Below are 27168 nucleotides of genomic sequence, written 5' to 3'. Positions count from 1 at the left end.
AGAAAGTTCATTAGTCCATTATCTGTAATAAATAAAAAAAATAGAGGCCCTTGGGGGTGGTCGTTTCACGTTGGCAGGTAATAAACTACCGTTATTTCATTAAGCTTGGACACGTTGCGAACGTGTTGCCGTGTGCATCGTTGGTTTGTTCAATAACAACACTGGAATCTGAACTGGAAAATAATCCGATCGATTCACCTTTTGTCCAAAGATTTCTCTTTATTTTCTATGTTCACAAATTCTTTATCTTGAACGCGAATGAATGTAATGAGATAGCTTCTTTGTGCTAGGATTTCACGAAACACAAAGGATTTTAAATAAGATATTTGAAGTAAGGTAAGTGTGTTATTTTAGAGTCTAGTGTTAGTTCTAGTTTTAATAGTTATGCAGTTTTAATAGTTATTTTTTTTAAATAATTCAATGTTTTTTTTTAAATGAAATACATTGTGTGACATATCATTGAAATCAGAATTAATTATCCTATTTTTTGGTCTGAAAATCAAATATGGCGTTCATAAGAAAAAATAAACCTGATGATAGATTCACGAAAACGATACGTCGGAGAAAATTTCTTTCGTGTCATGACATTTTTCATAAAAGTTGCCTTAAGCATGTTTTTTCAGATTCACGAAAAAACGAAAAAGTCATTTTTCTGTTTTTCGCCCATATTTTAAAAACTAAAATGGCTAGATCCAAATACTTAGTTGAAAAATGATGAGCTCTAAGATACGCAACTTTGCCCCCATTTAACCATATCTGTATCTCTTACGGTTTCTGAGATCCCAGTGGTGGGGGTCGAATTTGAATTACCCTGTAGATTATTTTTTCCTTATTTTGTTGTTAACAATTTATTTTTATAACATTTTCCTCCATCCTTTCAGATTTTTGTGTTACAGTCGTTGTACTCAATAAATCTAAGACATTACATTCATTATAATTAATTTCATGTAAACTTTACCTAAGTAAGAGGTATATATCTCAACGACTAATATTTGCTCACCCGACGTTCTACAGCATTATGTTAAATCCATTCGTACCTATTTGGACACCGTGTAAATACCGCGGAATAGTTTCTATTTACATTGTTTCCATTTCAACAGAAACCTTTTAGGTTTAAATTTATTAAAAAAGTAAAATGTTGTGCATTTGCGACTTTGAACCCGCCGAATCAAGTCACAGTCATGTTTAAGTATTTACTAGTACTATCTGTGTTAACAAATACAGCGACTTCTTTTATTCCTTCGATGAATATAAGTTATGAACAAAAATGGATTCCAATGGCTAGAAATATAATCAGCAGAACTTTCGAAAACGTTAAATGTTTAGTTTTTATCCCAAACGAAATGCACCAAATTACGATTTTGGCCGCGTTGAATTCTTTAAATATTCCCGTTGTTTTACAAACGTTCGAATCGCGTGATTTTGTTGGATTTTGCGATGGGTACATTTTTTTTGTCAACGACTTTTTAACAATTAGAAGAGTTTTTACACAATCGATGGGGTATTCTTTGAAGCTTCGGCCTAAAACAAAAGTTTTAATTTTTTTTATCCATCGTGTGAGTTTTCACATATATCGAATGCTGAACGATAATTTATTTGGAAGTGATATAATTATTATCGATAATATTCAAAATTGCGTGAAACTAAATAAATATATAAAAGTAATATCAGCAAGAAGTGGTAGGGTATTGGAGAAAATTAATTTTGATTTCAAAAATTTATCATCAACTAAATATGTGACTAAAAAATATTTTCCGTTAAAACGAACCCCTATAATAGCAACCGGCTTTCATTGCCCACCACATGTGTATTACTCAAAAGAAAAAGGGGCGTATGATGGGATTGATATTAAGATATTTAATGAGGTTACTGCGAAGTGGAAATCGGAATTTAGAGCGTATTCGTTATCTGAGGGTGATGTTTATTCCACGATGATTGCAGATGTCGATAATAGGCATGCTGATGTATGTTTATGCTCTCCATGGTTGCCACTTATGACCCCTTCTTTGTATACGACCATACCTTATACAAGTCATCGCTTAACATTTCTCGTTCATAAACCTTACGTTCGAAGCAAAGAGTTTTTAATATTCAATTTATGTAGTGCAGAAACTTGGATTGCTCTTATTACAGCATGGATATTCCTCGCAATCATTATAGCTCTTATTCAAGATCAACCAACAACCGGAGGGTTATATAATTTTCTTAAAAATTCAATATTATTATTACTTATCCCAGCATACGATTCAATGTATGGAAGATCAAAACGAGCAATTCGTATTATTATTTTAACTTCTTCATTGTTTTCGATGACTATAGGAGTAGGGCTTTCTGCAGCATTTTCAACCGCTATGACTTATCCGCCATTTGTACAATCTCCCACAACGATTAAAGAGTTGGCAAATCGCGAAGTAAGATGGACAACAATAAAAGGGAGGGACAACATGGAAGTATTCATTTATAGCGATGATTTGAATGTTATGAAAATGTTAAAATCGCATGATCCAACGATGAGCGTGGAAGAACGAAATGAACTTCTTCGTACTAATAAAAATGTGCCGGTTTACGTTCAAATTCTATTGAATGGTTACATAAAAGGAACTGAATATTTAGATAACTACGGTTGGACACACCTTCAAAGTATACACGATAGTGTAGCTAATTTTCCCGTAGCTTTAGTTCTTTCGAAAAACTCCCCGCTAGGCGATATATTTAATGATGCCCTATCCAGATACGTTGAATCCGGTTTAGTGATCCATTGGTACCAAGAGCTGAGTCTGAAGTATAAGGAAATAAAATATATGGAAAGGTTTTATCCCGTCAATTATTTGCAGATGCCTCATGGCCATCAAATTTATAACTTGGAAATGTTAAAAGGTGCGTTTGTATTATGGGCAGTTGGATTAATATTATCTTTGTTGGTGTTTGGTGTAGAAATATATCTTGGGAAGTTGGAAAAGGATAAATTGGAATGGATGGGAATACATTTTACTTACACCAAATAGTTATTCTTTATATAAATAAGTACTAATAAAACCTTATCAAATATAGGTGACCTTTTTTTAAAATTAATCAAAAACTTGGAAGGATTTGGCGAATTCCCTACTCACGAAAACTTGTACGTTGCCAAAGTGGAAAGCTTATGGAACGTCGAACGTTTAGAGCAATTTATTTTATGCCTTGGGAGATGCGCCATATAATTTCATTTTGTCTGTGTTGTAATTAAGTCACGTTGGTAGCGACTTGTATTTATCATTATATATACAGGGTCATTTGAAAAGAAAATCATAAATATGTACTATGTGTTTAATAAATAAATGAGTTATAACCAAATCTTGCCTGAATGATTGACATTTGTAAACAAAACTATCCTTACTCAAAATTTTTTAATATTTAGAAATCTGTATAATTGATAATCATTGATGTTTAATCAATTTAAGTGCATAGATTTCGGTTCGTTAAATAATTCGTTTGAGTATTTGGTGGAGAAAGTTTGTTTGGAGACTCACTTACGGTCGTGCCAAACTTACAAATTGCAGTTATGGTTTAACTTTACAAATCCAGCTTAGCGTATAGCGAGTGGCCAACTCAGGGCAACAACCGTGGTGGGTATAAGTTATTTACAAGGGGTCCAAGTTCGTTTACTCAGCTTAACACATGATAACAAATCTATCGACCCGAATAGAGCTTAGAACTCCCCTACAAACTTTCGTACAAGTTAATCAAAAAAAAAATTTTTAAACGAAAATTACAAACATACATCAAAAGAAACGTTACTTTAATCGCTTAACGTTTTGTCACACTTTTAATTAGCCGAGATCAAAGCACCTTTCTTTTACGCCCAGTTTTTATCACAGCCCGTCACGATGAGAATTAGTTTTCGTTACAGAAGACAACGAGTGTTCATGAACTCCAGAGGTATCCTCTGCACTACCCCTACATATTCATCAGGTTTAAAGCTTCTAAACGAACTTTAGAGTTGAAAGTTTCACCCGACGAATTTGCATCGCTTTTAAACCAACCCTGGGATTTTTGGATTTTCCACTAACGCCGCACTCATTTTCCGTTCTATGGAAATTGGATCATTCGTTAAATGATTGAGCTGGCGTGCGTTAACAGACGAAAACGTATCACATATTCGCATACGGCACTAGCGACGTGAAAACGAGTTTTGCAATTACCGGCATTTTGTCCATTTTGGATCGGTTAGCGCTCAATTAAATGCTAATTACACAATTACCAAAGTTACGTTAAACATTATGTGTGGTTCGACGGAATTATAGTGAGAACTCATTGCGATGACAATCAAAACGAATTATCAACGCGATGTTATTGATGAACGTTTAGTGTTTCCGGTTTTATTTGACCAATGGAACGTTATTATAGGGATATGTATTCAAACTAAAGATTGGTAAAAATTGGTTTGGTTTTTTGATTTAGAATGACTTATAGAACGTCTTCTGATCGTTAAACTTATTTACCGGAGAAGCACGTTGGCGCCAAGACTTATTTGATGGCGTAACTAATGCCGATGAAATCCTAATCCGATTATCCTCGTTAAAATGATATCGAGGTTAAGGGCGTCGCCAACGACGCGTCGAAACAACGCTTAGCCCAGCACATATTAAATTACAACGATGGTATTTAATAGAATAAATTAAGCGTGGTCGTCCTGGTTTTGATCTTTTGATTAATAATCTTCATAATAAAATGTAATTATTTATATTTTAATACAAATTAAAATGTATTGCGGTTTGTACACTGCGCCAACTTTAATTAGTAACTCAATAAGCAGTTTTCGTTCAACAAAACTTTACAGAGGCGCGACATAGAATGTTATACAACTCCAAAAGTAATTTTCTTTAGGAGGTTATGTAACTCCTGTCCTCGGCATGAGTCCTGACAAAATTATTAAACTCACAATTAAATAACGTGTGCTAGAAACTTGTGCTGTTACTACCTGTTACTTCTTCAAGCTTTGCCGGCAGGAAACTTTGTATAATCCTGAAGTTATCGGGTTAATCCGCTAAACTTGCGCCGCGAATACAAATCGCTTCAAAGCTCGCCTAACGAACGAACAAAAAGGTTGTATAGGGTTCAATCATAATAATTCACGTTGATAAATTACCGGATTTTTGCCACACCGGTTTATCGTGTAAAAAGAGCGACATGTTTAGGACTGCTTGGTACGTACTCCTCTGCCAAGATTGCGCAATCAATCACCTCGGGGTATTTTGCTTGTGAAGGTTTTTGCAAAGAATCTATTATGCATCCGCATACAAAAACCGATCCAAGTTTAATACTTCCATCCTCATAAACTACCTCTTAGTCTAATCTAGATAAATAGGTGATGGCCAGAATCTCTATTAAAACTCGTTACGAGGTTAAGATATTGCAATTTAACTGTCTCGTACGTTATTAAATTTACCCTAAAGCACCACAACAGAGTTATTAGTTTAATTATTTTAATAGGTACTTTTACTCAGCCTTTATTTGCAATATAGCTAAATTGCACTAGTAATACTCGTAAACCTTCTTCCGCGTGCAATTTAATAAAACCGCTCCGCGTGAGTTTAGTTTTTAATCTTCTATTCCGTTTTGTTGGTACTGTATTTTATGATCGTTGCATTTTCGCGTAGTAAACTGCTGCATAAACCGCGTGTTTTACATCACATTTTAATATTGGAGACTTGACTACCGTCATATTTCATAAGCAGACAGTTTTTAAATCCCAATTACTCAAACGGATGCGACTACAACCGTTTAGAACTTTAAAACCAATAAATTCCTTTTCAATCATAAACAAAAAATCAAGTTAAATCAAATTGCCACCTTTTCATTTTGTTTGCTCTCTAAACTTTAAATTTAAATGGCATTTATTCGATTCCAGATCAATTGGCGTAAGACCTGGCTCGAATCCAAGTGCAAATTTAGCTATTTAAGTGACTGATGTACCCAGAACTTACCTACTGAACTTAGTTGAACTTTATCTATTGATTCCGCATCGGAGACGAGATGGAAGTATCTTCTAGTTAGAAACGTGCTGGGTCATGAACCGTTATTAACATAGTACTTTTGAGAATACATATTAATGAACATTAATACATATGACTGTATATTTATAATACTGTATATTCTTATTGAAATGAAACTAGAACTAGTTTCTAGATCTAGTGTTAATTTTAGTTTTAGTTCAATAAAAGATGTAAAGATTATCACGCGTAAATGCAATTTTCCCTAGACATAATTTTATCCTTAGAAAATAGAATATCATGAAAATTATACAATTTCACAAATAAGATAATGTATCCTCAAAGCTTGTGGCAAGACAAACTTGCAGAAATTGACGTTCTTACCGCCGTCTCAAAGGACTTGCCAGGAAATTGGCTAAACCGCATTTCGTCTGCGTACAAATTATGTAGATTTTTCCCTGTCAGGAATTCGAGCTACATAAAACTCTATGTTTGAAACCTTCGCAAAAAAAGAGACTAAAGAAATGGAATCTTAAAATAGTAAAAATAAGAATTTGAAAAGTTGAAATTAAAATTTAAAACCTAATTGTTTACAATGTTGATTTTGATCTGTGTTTTGGTGAATTGAATTAAGACACCGCAAGAGGTAAAAGGGAACAAAAGAAGAATTAGGGTTTTAACGGAATAATCTTACGTCTGAAAACAAAAGGATTACTACATAATAAAATATATTTTCTCGAAGGAGTTCTTTTACAAGAAAAGTTGGTACCCACAAATTACGGCATTAAAAGTTATGAACCAAGGCTATATCACTCTCACTTAGGCTTCTCGCCTGGCTGCGAAAAGAGGTAATAAAAAGTTAAGGGTATTGTTAAATGTGCTGCCAATATGTCCAGCGGTCGACTAACTTCACACCACCACGACATCGAAAACGATTTTGAGTTAATGGATTTTTAGGTAACTTAGAAGGTGTGGGGTGTTCTTAATCCGCCTAACTAATTCAGAAAATATCCATCCAATTACCTCCTGAATATTTAAGGCGGAACTTCCTAACAGATGAAACTTTCCAAGTAGCCGAAAACAATTTTCGCAGCTTCCGAAATTTTAAGTATACTTTGTGCCTAAAGTTGACAAATGTTTACCTCCACAACGAGAAAGTTAAATTTATGTCGATAAGTTTAAACCATGATCAAAACCGTGTTTACCTTCAGATTACATGTTATTATTCGAATTCATTTTAAAATTAACGTTTTATAAAAGGTAAGTATTAAATTCCCTTATTCGAAAGTTTTAAAATAAAAATACTATATATTAAGAACTTTGACTCCAACGGTGCTTTTGTCGTCGTCGCAAGAACGAAGCACAAAGCGTCGACAATGATATTAAACGTCGTATTCTGCCAAAAAAAGTAAACAAGATCAGACGAAATTCCTTCTTTATTGCCTGCGTAGAACACAAAGTGCAAATAAAAACAGTTTGTCTACCCGGAATATTGTTAAATATTGTTGAATATTTCAGTTCAAACCACAATATAACGTAACTAGTGCAAAGAATGTTTTATATACATCTTTTTATGCTTACTATTTCCAACTTACAAAATACACGTGTAGTTTTCGTAAAAGATCATACGTCTCAGGTCACCGCAGAAGGTCGGAACTTTTGCATTTAGATGCTCTTTTCCGCTATAATAAAGTTTCCGGTACATTCGACCCGGCTTAGCGCTGGTGTACTTCAAAGTGTACGTAACAGGGTTCTCGGATACATTGAATTGAACCCCCCTTGTCTGCAAGGACGTGCAATGCTAGCCTCAGCACGTGCACGAATTCCCAACGATATATACGAGATAGGCTAAGTTAGCTTTGGTTCTAACGAAATACCAAAAGTACACGGAACTGCGCGGTAAGCTCCTTCTTTTACGGAGATTTAGATTTAATTTATAGTTTTGGGATTCTGCGACGTTACGTTTATTTATAGCACTTATTTGCACTAATATATGCAATTATATGAAAAGAAATTCTAAAAGATTAATGTTGAAAACTAATAAACTAAAGAAATAATTAGGTGGGCTATTACTGAACTGAGAAAAAATCGAATAACTAACGACTCTCCATAAATCTATCCAACACTAACATCTTTTTCCACTCCTAATCGCCTGCAACCCGAAGACGCTGACAAATAGGGAACATTAAGGGATACACACAAGGCAGAATGGGGAAAGTTGGACGAGCAATTTCACTTCTCCCAGTGCTGTCTGTCGTCCTCTTTTCCGTTATTCCGGATTCGAATCATAGACAGCTTTCGATATGCGGGCCCATAGGGTTTCGCGAAACGAGAAAATGTGTTTGGGGTGAGGCTATATTGATGTTTATGCCGAAACTCCCAAATGGATTTTCGCGCCTACAAAATTTCGACCTGAATTCAATAATGCTCGGTTTTAGAATACGATCTATTGTATACTGCATTCAGAATGGATGCCTAGGATCATTTGTATTTATTTATATCACAAATAGCATGTTTATCGACATAAATACGACAATTACGTTGTTATATTCTCAATCTTGCAAGGTAATGAAAATAATAAGGTAATTTTTTAGAAAAGGTCTAAAGTTTATACCATTTTGTACTCGCTTTTGTATTATTATGCGAAAGCACAGTCTCGTTAGCGTCGTTTGTTTCCCTTTGATTCACTTTTTATATGCTCCTGGAACCCGTATTTAAAATCAACGGTGCAATAGCTACCTGTGATTGTTGACGAATATACAAGCAAGAGAAGCATTGTTAAAGGTACTTTATATTGATGTAACATATAATTTGCTTGATCATGTTTTTAAATATTTCAATTTGTTAGTTTATTAGTTTTTTATTAAAAGTAAAAAGTTAGCGAGTAGTTTAAACCTCATTTTGTAATATAACACAATTAGTTTGTTCGTACTAATTTCGAAACATACATTACCATCTTCAACTATGTACTCAGATGGTGATCAAAGGATGACATTACATACGGTCGACATGTGATGCATGGTTGGCGCCGTTACGGCGTCGATAATTCGGTTCAATCAGTCCTGCAAACGGTTTCGTACATGGTTGACAGGAATGTGCAGGTGTTCTAGACGGGATGCGTAATCATCGCCGGTTGAATTTGACCATTTGCGCGAATAATTGGCAATGCTGATGGCGGCCTGTGCACCGAACTTTCGTCATCGAAACGGTTCAATTGATTCCACCCAAAATGGGTAACGATCCCCCACGGGCAGTCAAAACCAATTGTAGCAATTCGTCCTTTGGGCGGTGTTCGTCCTGGTTCCCACAACGAGGAAATTCGGGAAGGGATGTGAAGAGATTACGACGAGATCAGACCATTGGGATGGTTTAATTGATCCGTTTTTTGGGCGGAAGTACTCACATTGATTGAGTTTAATTTTGGGATTTATCACCGATCGTTTATTTCGAATTGTTTTAAGTAATTAATTAACAACCCGAAAGAATCACATTTACTCCTTGAAACAACAAAAGCCCATCCTCTTCGTGTCCCAGTTTCGAAGGCGTAGAACTGCAATTAGAAGCCACACTGTGCTCGAGTGTTCCGGTGACATAAATTTCTTTTATGACAGCTTACGCCTCCGGTGTTTTGGGGACGCGACATCTACAACACCAAGTACAACTTCGAATATGAAATATGGGTGTCGAAATTTCAGGCAAATTCTGAGAATTTAGGTTATTATGTGAGGCAATAATTATATGTAAGTTAATGCGTTTAGGAAATGTTGGTGCAATACGGTATTTTCGATCTCTGTCTTACATCAATCCGATTTATCGCCCCGACACAATTCGATCCCAATTCCGATATGTTATTTCCGGTACTTGCGCCTTGTGCGCGACCGCCATCCGTGACGTCGATGGAACGAACGTCTTCGGTTACAAACTGTTCCAGACCAGCTTCAGTTAATCAATCGGTACTCGATTCGACATCGGCAGCCGTCGAGACCCCATTTCTGCGTCACATATCGATTCGTAAGGAAGAATCCACGGTCTGGTTCTTCCTTTTTTCTATATAGTCTTCGAATCTAAACACAGACGTTACTTGAAATCGTCTAAGCTTTAAAGCGAGTTAATTTGTTCGAAAATTGAATCAAAAATTTATTTTAGAAAATTTTATTACTATAAATCAATAAGAGTAGTTGATGTCTCTAGTATCAAAGGAATGTAGGCTACCTTAGATGTCGATATTATAGGAGACGGTTTAATACTTGAAGTGCACTACAACGTGCACGAGATCGTCTTTGATAAATGATAATTTAATTTAAGTCACGTGCAAAAGGGATTACAAGATAATCTACTGACAGGCACGAATTTGATATCTCAGGTACTTCAAGTAGGATACCTCAAGTACATTTAACTATGTTTAGTACAGGCATAGAGATGTTAGAAGTTAGGAATATTAATTTCGGCGAAATGAATTTAGTGAAAATAAATTGTTTGTACGACCTTAAAACCAACTTGAATTTAAACTGCAGGGATTGGTCTAATTGTTACCCATTGGGTATATTGGACCTCGACATTAACGAATATTGGCTAACACCAACTAGTGGTGGAAAGTAGAAACTTGTACGTGTGGGCCACATACTGTAATACTGTAATCTCAGCTTATAGCCCATTGAATGGAATGGTTTTAAGTACATGTGGTTTAATGCGTAGGTAATTTAATGACCACAACTAGTGGTAGAGTGTTTGTTCCAATTTCTCCGATGAAATCGCACCTCTACATCATTTAACAGGATTTATCCAGGTTGTTTAGCAATACAAATTATATTGCATGGTTAAAATTGAACATAGTTACGGTATTACCTAATAGCCTTGTGTTTTCGATCTTAGTGTTCCTTTAAATCGTGGAGTTGGTCCGCATGCTATTACGATAGTATAAAGTTTATGATGTCGATAAAATGGTCTGAACGAAACAGGAATTTTATACTATAGATAAAAATACGTAATAGCATTTGTTCGAACATATAGTTCACACTAAAATATTTTTCCATAAAGTCCATAAATTTAAATGTTTCCATTTTTAAAGGTACATTTTACAATGTATTTTCGTACAATATCCAAACGAATTCTATGAATAGCCCCCTGTATTTTCATAACTAAGAAACACTATTCGTAGAAATATCAATTTTTCAAAGCCGTCGAACGATAGAGTACATTTCCATCAAGTTCCTCCATCAAGAACATCAGCTGCGTAGGCACTGTGAAATGACGCGCCTGCTGATTACATTAAGGGTTACCCTTGGCTGTCTTCTTCTGTTGATTAATGCTCTAAAGACGAAGGAGAAGAGGCGAAGGTTCCGAATGGAAATCTCTTAATAAGCATCCACAAAAATTAATGCATTATTGATTTGGCGGAAACGACGCGATCGATTGAAGAACTCTTAGATGCTGATTAATGTGAAATTATTATTAATAAATTAAATTTGTTACAAATTCGTTATAAAGAACTAAAAAAATCGTTATTGTTGCAACTCATATTGTTTTTGAAACAATAGCGGCTTCGCCAGGTTTACAGAGTTGTTGGTCTTTTTGCAGTTCTGCAAGACACGCTAAATTTTAGACTGCTATGGCCAGACGGTGGCAATATGTTCATATGCAAACGTTACTAATGAACTGTGCATTGTTTAAGGTAATGAATTATATTCTGCTTCGAGTTTCGCTGCGAACAGTATGCATATCCTGTTGCGCGGCTATATTGTGCTTAAAACAGTTGGATAAAAACTTAAAAAGTATAAAGAGTATGTCCGTAAAATTCACGTAGGAAATGTGTGACGGAGATTGAATGGTTTTCCGTATAAATCTCAATATGTCGATCTCGGAATTCACCTCCGACGAATGCGAGCTATGTCGTCAAATGTCTCTGGTGTAATAAATCAACCAAATGGATCCAATTCTGACGTCAACGCCTTTATATTACCTAGAGAACATTGTGGAGCCATCCCTTTGCCAAACCTAATTTCCAAGCATGTCCGAATTGCGAGGGTTAATCTCTTAGGTAACAACGTATATGAAAACGTATGGTTCAGTACTAATTGAAATGGAGTGGTTCAAAACTTATTTTACACAGCTTTTAGAATATGAAATGTACGATTTATCAAGTTCAAAGAGACAAATAAAAGTCTTTATTTTGCAAATTCACCGTTTCGCGTTACAAAAAGCGTCGTATTTAAAGTGGATTGAAAGAAGGAAATGTTATTTGTGTCTCTCGAACCGACAGCACCTTTTCGGTAAATACTCTCCTGTAAACTGTAATTAAATTGTGAAAATGAAGCTCACTGCTACGTTACGTTCAGAGATGTTTATTTCAACCTTGTTTAAATGTTTATGCGGCGTCAAAGCTGGAAGTAAAATTAATCTGGATTAAGGTTTAAATTATTAACATTTTGTGTTTACCAACGTTGAGAATTGAAATTTATTTGGTTTTAATGTTATTCATGAACTAAAAATTTGTAACAATAAATTCTCTGTAAAGGTTTTATTTTACCACCTTTTCCAATTTTTGAACAATATTTCCATACATCTGACAACCATAATCAATATAAAGTGGAGCCTTGAAACGTGTTTTGAGCGTGACATCTGGCGGTCGAAATACCTCTACGTATTTCGCTTTCCACTCGTGACGATGAGACGGTACGAAGTACGTTTCGGCATAAATAAGCCCGCTGAACGACGATCGGAGTAAAGAGGGTCGAAAACGCTGTGCCATCTCCAATATTCCGAACCCCCCAGCACTTACAAGAACCCGTAGAATCGTGCGGTGTGCATTTAATATCGCTCCAATTCCGCGAATTCATATCACCCTTTATCGTAATACCCGTCGTTTTATTCACCTAGTGAATAAGGTGGAACAAAATGTATAACAAATTAATAATAAAGATTAATCATGCTATCAGAGACGCTTAATTGCCGATTTTCATTCGGTAACAACTGCGACAATTATTCACGATAAACAATAGTCTCCCTTTATAACCACAGACGAAGTCGTCACGGTGAAAACCGTTGGGAGACGCAATAAAGCTGCTTTCTGGGGCACCGAGACTTAGAAACTTGTCGGTTGCTCGAAACCTGGAGGACAGGTCCACGTATAAATGAGTTTCATTCCCCACCCGTTACCATGAAACTGAAATTAATCTAGTTCATGGAGACTTGAAGATAATTTTCCGCATAATGCAGTCGTCGCCGTCGCCTATTGTCTTACTCAAATGGCATCGTTGTCGAGACTCTTGATTGAGAGCTTTCTTGGTTCGACGTTTGTCGGTAAATTGTATAACTAACTAGAGAATCCGTGATGCGTGTGCTAAGGGTCGAATTACACGTGTCAATAGATTGTATCGAATCCGCTGAAGTAGAAAACGAGATGAGCGGAAAATTAGCGCTTTGGCAAAGAGGATTCATTAGAGTGTAAATAAATGGGACTACTTGCGGTTGGATAAACAAGAGGTAATGGTCATTTAACTTTCTTTAATAAGATATTCACCCCAAACGAACTTAATTGTAGTCTTTTTAAAATCTTAAATCGATATCTTTTTATCTTTTAAATCATTGACGCGTCACTTTTTCAGTTTGGCCCACTTCCAAATAACCGTAACTATCATCGTGATCGATACTTTCCACGGCGACTAAAGTTGTTGCCACGTTCGCCGATTTTTGCCACATTGTAGCACACGTACAGTCACTTTTCGCGTCGATCGACAGATTATTAATTCATCACCTTAAAATTGCAAAGGAAATCTTTTAGATGACATCGTTGCCAAACCAAAAATTGTTGTTAGGAAATCCAGGAATTTGCAACTGAGTAAATTTCACCTCTACACCCCACATTATGGTCCAATAAGTTTTAAGTTCAAACTACGAAATGGCACATCGGTGTCGAAGTTGAAGGAAATTATTTATTTCTAGTGCCGTCGTCGAAGCGGAAACTTCTGCTCACTTCGTACGGAGAAGAAAACTGGAATTCCTCCAGTCTCCTGCACAGTCGGAAGCAGCGGTACCGTCCTGGCGCTTTATGGGATTTATGAGATCAGCTCTGGGCTCGAAGTACTATTTTCGTATTCGTATCGGATCGAGGTTTTCGTTTCTTTTAGCTCGAATTTATTGCAATTAGTTCAAGGATCCTGGATGGTTACGTGCCGCAACGAAAGATTTTGTTGCTCCAACTTTATCCTACTCTTTGAATTTCTTTGACCTCACTTACTTATTCACTAGATAGTCAAACATCTATTATTAACATAGCATTTTTGGAAAACCAAACCCTTTCTGACAAATTTAACTCTGAGAGAGAGCAATATACAAAATACTTTAATCAATTCATCAAATTAATTGGTAACATCATAAATGGTTTCAAACAACGACACTATCTCAGTTAATAGTTGGAATCTTATTAATCCCTTAATAAAACTTTTTTGCTAGGCAACTCTTGCAGAAGGAAATATGACTTCTGCTAGAAATCTCGTATGATTCGTTTAAAACGAGCTAAATTACAACCAATTTCGTTTGTGACCTAAGCGATGTACCTAATTGACATCACGTTAACCTCATTGATTAACCAACACGAAATTATAATCATCTTACATTCTCCGCCTTAGGAATGCTTTGTTTCTCTAAGAGAGGCTGCAGGCACTGTTTTCTGGGCAAGAAATGTCAAAATGTCGATACTAGCCTTCGAAATTTCAGTGCAGTACAAAAAGGTGTACTTGTTTCAAAAATAAGATGATGTGCAATAGTAGATGCCATGCCAGCAACAATTGTCAAAATAAGTAAATTTTTGTATTTAGTATTTAAGTTTTCAAGAAATAAATCGTTTATTTATATTTTTATCAAACTTATAAAAATTCATATACTTTTATGCATATTTTGAAAATGATACACAAATAATTTGACTTGTTTGACACTCATTTGTGACTTTAATAGATAGATTGATAGGAACTACTTTATTTTATTGTGAACAGTTATCTACTCTATATTGCATTCTTGTATCGAAAAAATGGTATTTGCCTAAAACAAGCTTAGACAGATACTATTTGTCTTGTCCAATAGTATTTGCCTTGACATTTAATGATAAAACTGTAACGAACTACTGTTTACCTAGGCAGACAGTATTTGACTAGGAAAACGCTATCTACCTGAAATAACCATTTCCTGCGACAGATACACTATTAGTCAACACGTAAAGTATCGGCTCACCCGCCAACGACTTAACATAAGACACTGAAGGTGTAGACTAGTAGGTGTAGTTAGCTAATATTAAATACAACATAATGCTTTAAATCATCCTGTACAATCTGGAATAATTACACCTAATTCTAATTGCATTTAGTTGTACCTAATCAGTACTTATAGATTGTGAATCGCGAAATCCCCCCATCACAATCAGTGTCGTTCATGCAACAACAAACTAGACGGGATCTTTGATTAGTAATCCGCATTTGAAATGGGTGCAGTTGTAATTGAATCCAGCTCTCCACATACCCTAAATCTATCACACGTAATCCTTCCTACAGTTTGCTATTGTGTCTGTCGATTGAGGTAACCGTGACCCCGTAAATTAAGTGTAACATTTAGTAGAGGGCGTGACGACGCCGAGCGAGGGAGGTAGTGTCGGAACGGCGGCTATAGGCAGCGCTGTTCAACGGCGACAGTATCGTTCGTCGACTGCAGGAATTTAATTGCCGTAATTATCGTGCAGTTAGCACATCGATTGAACTCCCTCGCAGGTCTCGTCATCTATAAAAGCGCAACAATTAAACGAATTAAGTTTATACGTAAAGGTGGGATATTTACTTAGTTAAATACTTCAACAAATCCTTTTAAAGTAAATTTAAATTTCAAAGGTTTCAAACATTACCGTTGCAAAACAGTTAAGAATTTAAAGACTTCTTGATGTTCCGAGTTCGACTTTGCTTGCGAACGTTTGTTGCCCTGCGGTCGACTTGTAGAGTTGATGTAAACGTGTCTCCTCACTTCCGCACTGCTTGCAGATTGCTACTTCAAACACTGCAATGCACTACGGAATTGAAGGAACACGCACCCTTTACTTGAAACTTCTTAGCTGTTGGTCTTGAGGAGTCGTTGCCAGGACTAAAGACCTCGCTCATAGGAAACCGAAGATATACCCGTCGTCTGACACCAAAAAGTTTTCAAAGAAAAAGGAACAAGACTTGCGCGATGGTAGTCTGGAAATGGAAATTTTAAAAATTCACGCACGTTTGAAGGCGGGCGATTTTTCCTTTCAAACGTCCTTTTTAAAATGTTTCTAGCCGATCTTCTAGACAAAAGGACACCGGCTGTTTGAATGGTGGGTCAAGTATCCAGGAAATAGGTTGCTTTCCCGTTACTAGTATAAAGGAGTCATCACTCGGAGTAAACATCGACCACATTCAGGGAAAATTGCAGTTTTATGCGGTTGCATCCCAAAGAAGTTTCTTTGCGTTGGTCTCACGTATTCTTCCATCTTTTATATTATAAAACCTTGAATAGTTCTTGGCAAATAAAGCATAAAATGGTTCAAAATATTCTAATATTTATTTACACAGTAACTTTTTAATTAAATAACTCCAACGAGCTTTTAATATTCTTCCTTTTTCCTTTTTTGTTTTTATTTAGTTAAGATAATTTTTCCCAAAAGCGGTCTTCAATGCTTTTATTCGGCGAACCACCCTCGTTTAGCCGTAGCAAAACTCCCCTTCTTAAAGCCGCCGACAAAAACAGTCCTCTTCGAGAGAAAACCTTTACGTATTTCATTACAAAGACTCCTTTACCTCGGCGTCCGGGACGTTTTGTAGTATTATTTCCGCGAATAGAATTGCTGAAAATAATTTTGAACGCAATCCCACGCCCTTATTATTGAACGAAATAATCAGGGGAAACCGTGAGGCGTTTTTTCTTTTGCCTTTTTCGCCGTTTCTTTCGAGGTGAGACGGTGGAAGTGTGTCAGCTGAAATCCCCGCCACCTGTGTTGACGTAAGGGCTTGCCGACATCCTTCTTGTTGGCACTTTGGCACCATTATTGCTGCCGTCTTTTTTTTGAGTATCCTAGCTGTTGATGTACGCAAATGAGATCGCTCCCTCGAGGTGTGAACTCGAGGAAATCGTAGAGTTTAAGCAGATGCCCTTAGAAAATTTTCATTGTGTACACGAGATGAGTTTTTGCAATTTCTACTTCGAGAAAAAAATTTAACTTTATATCAGAATTTGTGAAATTGATTTACTGGAAATATACAGGGGGATATTATATCTGCGTTACCAACCAAGATGTAATTTAGAGACGTTAGCTAGATTTATTAGGGATATTAACTAAGATCTGGGGACCAGCGTGGAATATTATTGCAGTTAGCGGTCGGGACAGGGTTGATAACGAATGGGTTTCCTTCCTACCCGTCTCCTGTTATTTTCTCCTTCCGTTTATAAACAACGTTTCGCTCGGTGTTATTTCGTCAACCGGGAGGAAGTATAGGAAATCGCATCTGACACAGTTCGTTTAAAGTCGGAGTCGCGTCCTCGTTGTTTCTCTTCAAAATCTGACGAGGCGTTCAAATATTTCCGCCCCGAGTAATTTCTTGTGTTTGCGTAGTTTTAGTTCAATTAAAGCGGATGCTAGAGCACAAGTTACATCCGAACTAGTATTATTTCATTTTTATTAGCTTACTTAAGAGGAAGTAATACTAAAACACTGAAATGTTCTCCCCAGCTATTAAAAGGGGACGTAAATTTTATTCGTATAATAAAAAGATAAGTCAGGAAATAATGTCGAATAACTCCTGTTAATGATTGAAGAAATAAAAATTATAAAAAATATTAAAATCGTTGTTTGAAAAGTTGTTCTCCAATTTCCGTTAGCAACTCTGTTACCAATTACGAAACTCCGAAACTAGCAATGGTAAAATCAATGTCGAGCAAGTCTGTAACTGAAGCGAAAACGTCGAAACTCACCTGCAATTATCGAACATTCCGCTTCGAGATTCGTTTATTGCTCGAGTTATTGCTAGAAAGATGGAAGTGGCGACTGCGGAGAACTTGCAGCAGCAGTGTTTCATGCGATTGATGGCTTCAAGCACTTACTCCTCCTCCCTAAACTTTTTCCCATATAAGACCCACACCACACACTTCCCGTTCGTTTATGGTTTTCTTTACTACCGCAAGCTAATTTACCCAAAGTAAAAAACCTCATCACCATAAACATCGGTGCAACCTACATAGAACTAAAACACGAAACTTATTAAGAAGTTTACTTTCATAGATGAGAACCATTTACATCGAAATAGTTTTCGCCGAAATCACAATGCAAATTTAAGTGTCTAATGGTCCAATTAGCTAGATATCCTCCGGGCCTGTTTCGACAATATAGTTGGAGGAACAGGGCAAGTTCTAGAAATTTATAGTCGATGTTTAGCACTCATTAGGGTAACATTGTCTGTTGGTCGAAACCCTCAGGGAACATATCCTAGGAGGAACCTTGCAGACATCGCGAACTGCCAAAGTTGTGCATCTTGCATTAAAGCTTAATACCCGTCAACAAGATCATTGAAACTAAATGGTATACTCGTTGTTAATAGCATCTAAATAAATTATACTAATTTCAGATGGATACACTATATGTATATATAACATTGTTGTGTAAACTAATAAGGAAGTCTCAATACATATAATATTAAAAATTCTAAAATTTTCAGTAAAATCGTGATATTATCTCGGTTTCGCTCCGTTTTCTAAAACAAAGTAGTGGGTTTATTACTTTTGCTCGCCTGCGGACAAGCCCAATGAATTTTTTAACTTAGTACTCGAGGATCCTGTTAAGTATTAATGTCTTTCAGCGAACAAACGGAACAATACGCCTTAGGTTAGATTGAAGTAACTGTTTGCTTCAGCGAAAATTGGCTGCTTTCTAAATTAATGTTATGTAAATTAATAATTATAATTTCTAAATAATTTCTTCGCCGAAATGGCGCGTGAAATGTAAAAAAATTAAATCGTAAAATTTAAGGGGAAATACAAAAACGAAAAAGTTCGGTGCGTGACAATAGAGGCGGTTTTAAATAAATTGGGAGAAATTTATCGCCAACAGGGCCGGACCATTTGTCTGGCGACACCCGGTCGAAAACAAAAGGACGTTTTGCATTTTTATTGTGAATTATTGGGTATAGTTGAGTTGAGAGAGTTTTTTTTTTCGTTATTGTTGCTCATTTTTTCTTTTTTTTTAGAAATGATATTTTAATTGTAACAAATATTTTAACGCAATCTTGATAATTCTTTTGATCCTTATAAAACGTACCAGAGAGAAATGAATATCCTTGGAGGTTTTTATGTGAACTCAACGACCATTTTGGTAGCACTCAGCGGCGCAGTCGAATTTAATTCTCCAGTTGCTAATAAAAGCGAATTTGTCCGCGGCGCGAATAGCGAATAGCGTAATTCTGCCGCATTAGCTTTATGCGAACATAAAACCCACTGTGTGGCAAAGTTGCAGCTCTCCTTTACCTTGTACCATTTACTGCCAGAGTTGTTATTGACTAAAGTTACTACATCTAAAATTACTTTAATAATTGTTGTTATTAATTCATATAGAATGTAAATCATAACAATTTCATTAACGTTTTTTTATTAACATTTTTGAAGATTTGGGTAAAACGGAATTGCTGCCAAATACGAGCGAATACGGGTATAAAAGAAATATCATTTGGAATTTCGATGAAAACCCTCCAATAAATCACCGCAGCCGGAGAAGCACAGAGCAGCCCACAGCATCCCAAAGCAGCCGGGAGCAACGCGGAGCAATGCGGAGCACCCCGAAGCGTGACTCGGTACCCAGTTTTTTTCCCTCGTTCAATAATTAATGTCTTGGTTTGGTCGGCAATGTCGTCGTCGTTGGTGACATCGTTTTCATTTGGCTTTCGTCTCTTTTGCAATGTGACAATCAATCGGGTTTCAACATGGGTTGGTTCGAAAATTAACGACGATTGTATTCCGGAGAGCGTATCGCAAAAAATTGTGTACATAGAGAGAGAGAAAACTGATTGATTTATGCCCCCCAATAACAATAACGAAACGTTGCCGCTGGACGCTCGGGGACCCAGGAATTTTTAATGGTGGCCCAAAGCTATCCAACGAATTCTACGTTTGTTCGCTTGGGGGCTTAAAATGCGATAGTTACGATTTGTTTGTCTACACTCGTTTTGACGTTTACCTTTCCCTGATTATATTACATGTTGCTCGTCTATTGGGAATTCATAATCCACTAAAAAAAATGTTTTTAAAAACGTTTTTTTTTTAAATTACGGTTTTTAAATTTTATTAAAATTTGCATAACTTATGAATATGGCCACTGACGTACAAGAGACGTTATCTACATAACCAAACAGTCCTGGAAAACACTTCAAATTTAATACCACCCGCAAACAGCGTACAGTTACGCGCACACTTTTAATAAAGCCCGAGACTGAATGCGAGAATGTTCTTGTGCATCACGCAGCTTGTCCACATGCATATATGCAAGGAATAATTTTTCACCTCGGCCCTTGTCTCTGATATGCAAATGTCGGAAATCCCATGCGGACCGAGACGTGCCGTGCATGTTGAATAGATTCATTTTGCACGGTAAATAATTAAGGAACCGGCGAATTAGGGGAACTTTTGTTAACAAAAACGTGATTTATCCACGAATTATACGTTTATTGCGCTGGAGAGTGATAAATAAATGAAACTTGTAAAGCGGCGAGTTTAACGTCGCCTCGGATTTTCTCTTTATCAATACAAATTCCCGGGGGTAACGAGCGGCCGTCCAATTTTCTATTGAATTTACTCGTTCTCGAAATTTACCGATGTATTAAACCGGCACAATTCATCAATTCGTCTTGATGTATTTGGTTCAAGTGGGATTACTACATTATTCAACGAACCTAAAGACCCTTTTTTGCTTTCATTTTACCCAAAAATCATACATCAAAAATTTGTAACTTTAACTAAAACCAGAAATATTCAGGTTTAGCCGAACGTTTCTCAAAATGACTAAACGAATGTTTCTAGTTCTAAGTCTAGTATTAGTTGTAATAATAGTTCCAGTTTTAGTTCAATTAAAATTGTACTGCCTGAATGGCAGTCCCGTATCGAAAACGAAAATTCTCTGGTTCAGGCAGATATTTATATGTTTACAGATGGATCAAAAACGCCAGAACGGGTTGGGACAAGAGTATATTGTCAGATACCTCGGATTAAGTACTGTATTCCAGGCGGAAATATTTGCTATTAACATGGGTGCTAAAATCCTTCTTGAGAGAGGGGGAAAAACTCTCCAGGCGTCGCAGACCGTGAAAACGATGTCGGCTCTAGTTAATGACTGTAAAAGAACTTTAAACACACTGAGTTGTGATAACAGAGTTTTTCTGGTCTTTGTTCCAGGTCACTCTGAAATTGCAGTCAATGAAGTGGCAGATGAGCTAGTACGAGAGGGCAGCGCTAAAGCGTTTGTGGGGCCAGAGCTAGCAGTTAGTACATCATTTGCGATGGCCAAACATATGATTGGACTGTGAGCTGAAGAGAGACTTCGCTTACTGTGGACCAATTCTCCAACCCAACCCAACCCGGGAGTATTTTAGGGTTTGCTCGTAGCAGCATTAAAGCTCTATTGGGTGTCTTTACTGGGCACTGCCGATTAAAAGCACAACTTGTTGGGTCTAGCCGACGATGTTGAATGCCGACTATGTGTAGAGGACGAGGAAACGGTTGAGCATGTTTTATGCCACTGCCCTGCTCTTAATCGTATCAGATTCCCAATTTTTGGGTCAGTTTATGTCCTAAAAGGATCTGAATGACTTTTCACTGAGCAAGGTATTAATGTTCGTTAAGAGTATTGGACTGCAATGTTGGTTGGTCCTCCTATCCGATATGTAATTTATGTAAATGTAGTTCAATTAACACATACTGTGAAAGGCTTCTTACTTATAAAATTTGTCATCATGACACAAGGAGCTATATTAAATTTATTTCAAACTCCATTATTATACAATGTTATCAACAATAAATTACGTAATCAGATAATACTTGTTAATAAGGTTTAGTAATATAATTCCTCGTTTAACTTGCATTAATGATTTTCTATTACAGTTACAACTATTACAACTATCGGAAAAGCTTTAGTTAATTAACGTATCGAATAACGAGACGAGTTAGAAATCGTGATTCCATCTCAATTAAGGAGATTCTAGTTTTGTTTTTCTTTACTTTTTGGGAGGCGATTTGTCGATTTGCATTAGTGCTAGACTTCCACTCTACCAAGTGAAAAAAAACAGGAACCGAGAGGGGGAGATTTAGGTTCGGGAAGATGTTGGTAAAAGTCTAGAAAACTTTGTTTCGCTTGTTTTACGGTGCATTTGCTACGAATCAACGTCGCAATGTATAGATTGGTGGTTAGTTTAACAGAACTTAATCCGACTTCATTCGGTTCTAACATTGTAAACAAAGAGAGCCTCCTTTAACATCGATTTATTCAATTAAGTATGGATAGCTGAATCAAGTTAAAATCAACCAATTTCGATTCAAATTTTGGATAATAAAATAATATTGACAATAAATCATCAAGTGGCAACATTGTTTCGGTTCAGGTCATAAGTCACCGCCAATTATGGCTGTCAGAATAGCGTAACGAAATTCGCAAAACAGCTGCTACGTGCTGATGTATTCGTTAGGTAACAGCTCAGCGTCGACTTTACATCAATCAAATTTGCATGCGAGATCAAGAAAAATGACTATTCCCTCAGGCAATTCGTATATGCGCGAGATTGTTCCATCGGACACGTCAGATTGATATTCATCTCATTCACTTCATCTATATTCTCATTTTTCAAACTTGAACCAAAGCAAATAAAATTACTTTTAGGATAGTTTAGTTCGCAGTAAGTAAACGAGGAAATCATTAGAACATTCTAGAACCAATAAACCTTTGCTGCAAAGTCGAACAAATCGCGTTTAAGGTTGTAACACCGCCGCCATCGCCCTTTATTTACCCCATTAAATATTTTTTATAACTTTTTCATTAAGCTTTAGTGGCCTCCTCGACGGTAAGCGCGACGGTTTGACTCAGAGAATGGCAGACATAACGAAAAATTTAGTGGAGCCGGGTCTAGGAGAGATTCACCGTTATCGTACCCCCTTAGGGAAGGACTCCGATTTTCTTGCCTTCTTTTTAGCGCCCTTTATCCAACGACGATTATTACCGGCTGAATCAATGCCCTACCCTCTTCGTGTCCCACCGACACGTGGCAACGCCCTCTGCCTTTGCCTCCATATCCCTTGGTTTTTGGGAGAAAGAATACCGGCGTTTTTACTTAATGAAATGAACGTTTGCGCAACGACAAAGCATCCCTTCGTGTCTTCGTTGAACTCGGACAAATAGGGTTCCTTGGAATTGAGATATTCAAATACGTGGGATCCTACGCAAATTAAATATTCTTTGGGACCAATGACACTATTTGTTCTTACGACCAAATGAGAATTCTCGGAAAGCAATAAGTTTTATGTTTATTAATTTAATCTTCATTTATTCCCGTTTGGTTTAATGCTTCTCGTTAGGAAGTTAATAAAATAAATTAGGAGATGTAATAACAATAATAATATTGTGATTGGTGAAAGAGGAAAATGTTTAATCGACCAACTAGATTGGATTTTATAAATCAAGCAGACATTCTCTCACCAGTTCTAATTTTAATTAACAATTATGTTTCAATTTTCTTAAATCTTTATATCTTTATTGAATTAACACTTGTAACATCTAACTAGAAACAGTCAGGTTTAACAGTGCGTCTTTCAAGACTTCTTGTTATATATCTTGTAATATATTCGTAATTTAATAGCTGCTTAATAACTTAATAACTAAATATGTATCTATACCACCTTGAATTGTGTCTTTAGTGTAGGATCGCTTGAGAATTATCCGTTAATAAGCGTTAAACACAACATAGTACAGCATTGCTAAACTGTTTACCGATAGTTTCTCTGACAAATTCCAACGGTTTCCACTACACAGGTACGTTGCAACCGGTTCGCTCTGCACGAGCTAAATGGAATTCCAACGAAACCGATGGTAAACTTCCATATGTTTGCTGAAGTGGGATTGCTAACGGGATCGTCTAACTTTACCGCATCTGCGTGGTCGATCCATATCGTGAATGCGTGCGAAACGATGTCGATGCATCGAACCAATATCTGCGAGTGTAAAAATTTTACGATATCTGAGTAGTGCTGAAATTTATTGCTCTGCGTATAAGAGTCGGTTTATTGCGGCGAATTGAAGACTACACAAGTTGCTCATAGATAAATGGACCGTAAATAGTACACGTCTATAACTGCCCCTATTATTTACTCCAGTTGCGCTTTCGTACTCGGACTTTGGCGAATTTCAATTGTCGTTTTACAACAGTCGTAAAAGATGTTATTAAGAAAATAAAACTCTTAACTGATTGAGAGTTGAACGGCTTTATTTATTTTCGGTTCGATGTTTTCACTTCACCACCAATTTTATTAAGATAATGTCAGACCGGTTTAAAATTTGATATTAATGTTTGCAAAAAAAAAAATTAAGGCTACGGGTGGGCGAGGTAATATATAATGAATGCTGAATAGAAGTCAACGGAGACAGCAAATTGTAAGAAAAGAAATTGATAAATTGCCTTCGACGAGAACTGGAGAAAAAAACTTTTCAGGTTTGCGTTAGGGTGGGTTTTTACAGAATTTTTCATGTAAATATAAGTGCTTTTGATGTAATATTTATTTTAAAAAAAATTAATCTAAGACGATTTTCAAAGTTAATACGACAGATTTTTCTTTCAACGTAGAGCGCATAACTTATAAATTTATCAAACTATCCACTCCACCTGTCCCAGCCGATAGGATTTCGAAGTTATTTATTCCAACATTAGCGATTCGCTTTAGTACCTTCCCTCAGACAAGATTTGAATTTCAAATAAATTCGCTTCCTTTAAAGTGCAAAGCAGCTAACGGGAGGATGTCGGGGACGTTTCAAAGTTGAATCAATTATAATTATGTATATAATTATGTGTAGATTTAGAATTAAGTGTACATGCATTAAATTAATAACTTAATTTTATGTGATTTTTAATTTTAGCACTAGAACTAACAGTAGACCGGTAGTCGTGCCATCTAGACATGCCTAAACCCGAATGTTTTTACTTTTAGTTCAATTAACATCGGATATGAAAACCTTCGTACTTAGATTGTTCTTATTTCTCGTATTATTCTAGAAGTATCACAAAGAATTTGAATGATAATACCTCTCTTAAAGTTTCTCTTAGGATAAAGTTGCACTTCTACGTTATTAATTTGCATAGTTTATCTTCCCCGCTTCACACTTTCCGCGATATTAAAGCACCGTGAAAGAATAAATGGTGAAGCGAGAAGCTAAAAAAAATATTAATTTAATTTGCTTTGTAAAATGGTTGTGATGTAAACAGTTATGATTCAACAACGATACAAAGAACGTGAACATATAAACGTATACAGAATTATGTACACGTTTTGACGAAATTACAACGGGTAATTAAGTTTCACAGCCGGCTGTTCCCTAATTTTACTTCAATATAATCGCATTTATAATTCCCTCAGACGAATAATTACGGATGATAATTAAACGTCAAATTCAAACGGAATAATATAATCAAAACGAACCTACATGTACGCAGAATGTCTCCGGGAATAACATCGCATCCAAGATATTCTCTAAATTGTAATTTAACTAAAATAATAATCATTGAAATAACTAAAATTATCTTCTAAAAATGAAGCGTTTTTTTCCCATTGAAATAAAACCTAGCTGGAAATTTAATTCACATAGCCGGTGAACTTAAAGTTTATATTTAATTTTCATTACGGTTATGGGCATTAAAACGTAAAGTTGGAATATCATATCGAAGCTTAATATTGAAACAGCAAGACCTAAATTCATTTAACGCTTATTACGCTCTACAAGTACCATTTAGCGAAACTGCAATCTAAGTTAAGTCCCGTTATCTATTTAAATGAATTTTTTACTTTTCAATATCTACTTTACAAATTAATTTCTTTTAACTTGTTTTAATATTGATTTATTTTATTTTTATTTATCCATTTTCTATGAAATATGAACACCTCAGAAATTGAATATCATTTTCTGGATACATTTTCATGCAGATCTTCACCGAAATGAAATAGTAAAATGAAACGTGACTTACCGGTCCTCGGCACGTACAGGTTGAGGTAGAGGCAGTCTTCGCTCTGGTTCGCCAGCAAAGGCAGCAATTTTTCGAGGTAATGCAAGCGTCCTCGTGGAAATTCTAAAAGAGCTTCCGTCCTGTTGCCGATATCCGGCGGACGTTGAGGGCAAACAGCACTGAAACGGTCCGCCAGGCGAGTGTTCTTCCATATCGACGGCGTCACTGGTGGCATGTACCTGAAAATCAAATAAGAAAACCTGTATTGAATATCCTGACGAAGGAAAGTTGATTATGGATCATGTTTGTAAAATTCACATAAAGAATATGTTGGATTAAAAATATTAAAAAGTCATTCAAAAGGTACAATAATACAATAAAATAATAGCGTTAGTATTTAATCAAATAAAGCCTACAGGTGCCCGTCCTCATCAAAATCCATAACAAAACCAGCAGAGAACCCCAGAAATTACACAGCCCGGTAATTTCCATAGAGCAACGCGATATTAAATTACTGCCGCTTTCACTGTGAACAAAGCTGACTGGTATCAACGCGTTTCATCCCGTAAGGGGAGGTTAATTAAGAAACTCAAATAATGGCAGCATAGCCCACGGGCCCGGTAACGCGTCCAATTACCCTTCGATATCGACTTCTGCATGACTAATTTCAAATTTTCCTTCATACAGCCATCGTCGATTTTAAACGATTTCCGGTTTTATTCTATTAAAAGAAAATCGAACGTTTATTGGGGGCGACGCCCCGATTGCCGGGAGGCTAGCATTTCTCTTCTAAAGGAAGACCGGCGCGGCCCTGTGGCAATAAAGCAAAATGACGGGATTACCGGAGATGTGCTTAATGGGAACGGGTATACTCCCTAATCCCCGACCCTTTACCGGGAAGAACCATCTGGCGAAATTAAATTTCATAATGCCGCAGTCCGCTCGTTAGCCGGGATCATGGG

At 36.4% G+C, this 27168-nt stretch overlaps 1 protein-coding gene across 2 annotated transcripts in view; it reads right to left on the bottom strand.

The window, feature by feature from the left end:
* The window catches only part of LOC111427698 (Neuroligin 2), a 105533-nt gene that overhangs the window by 41132 nt on the left and 37233 nt on the right, over positions 1-27168 (bottom strand). For both annotated transcript variants that reach the window (XM_023062935.2, XM_023062936.2), the window contains exon 3: positions 26228-26445. In XM_023062935.2, coding sequence (XP_022918703.2) covers positions 26228-26445 — 218 coding nt within the window. The remainder of the gene's footprint in view (positions 1-26227; positions 26446-27168) is intronic.

The sequence above is a fragment of the Onthophagus taurus genome, chromosome 6 (assembly GCF_036711975.1).
Source record: "Onthophagus taurus isolate NC chromosome 6, IU_Otau_3.0, whole genome shotgun sequence".
Lineage (NCBI taxonomy): Eukaryota > Metazoa > Arthropoda > Insecta > Coleoptera > Scarabaeidae > Onthophagus > Onthophagus taurus.
The sequence above is the reverse complement of the archived record's forward strand: the minus strand, read 5'-3'. Positions and strand labels throughout refer to the sequence as shown.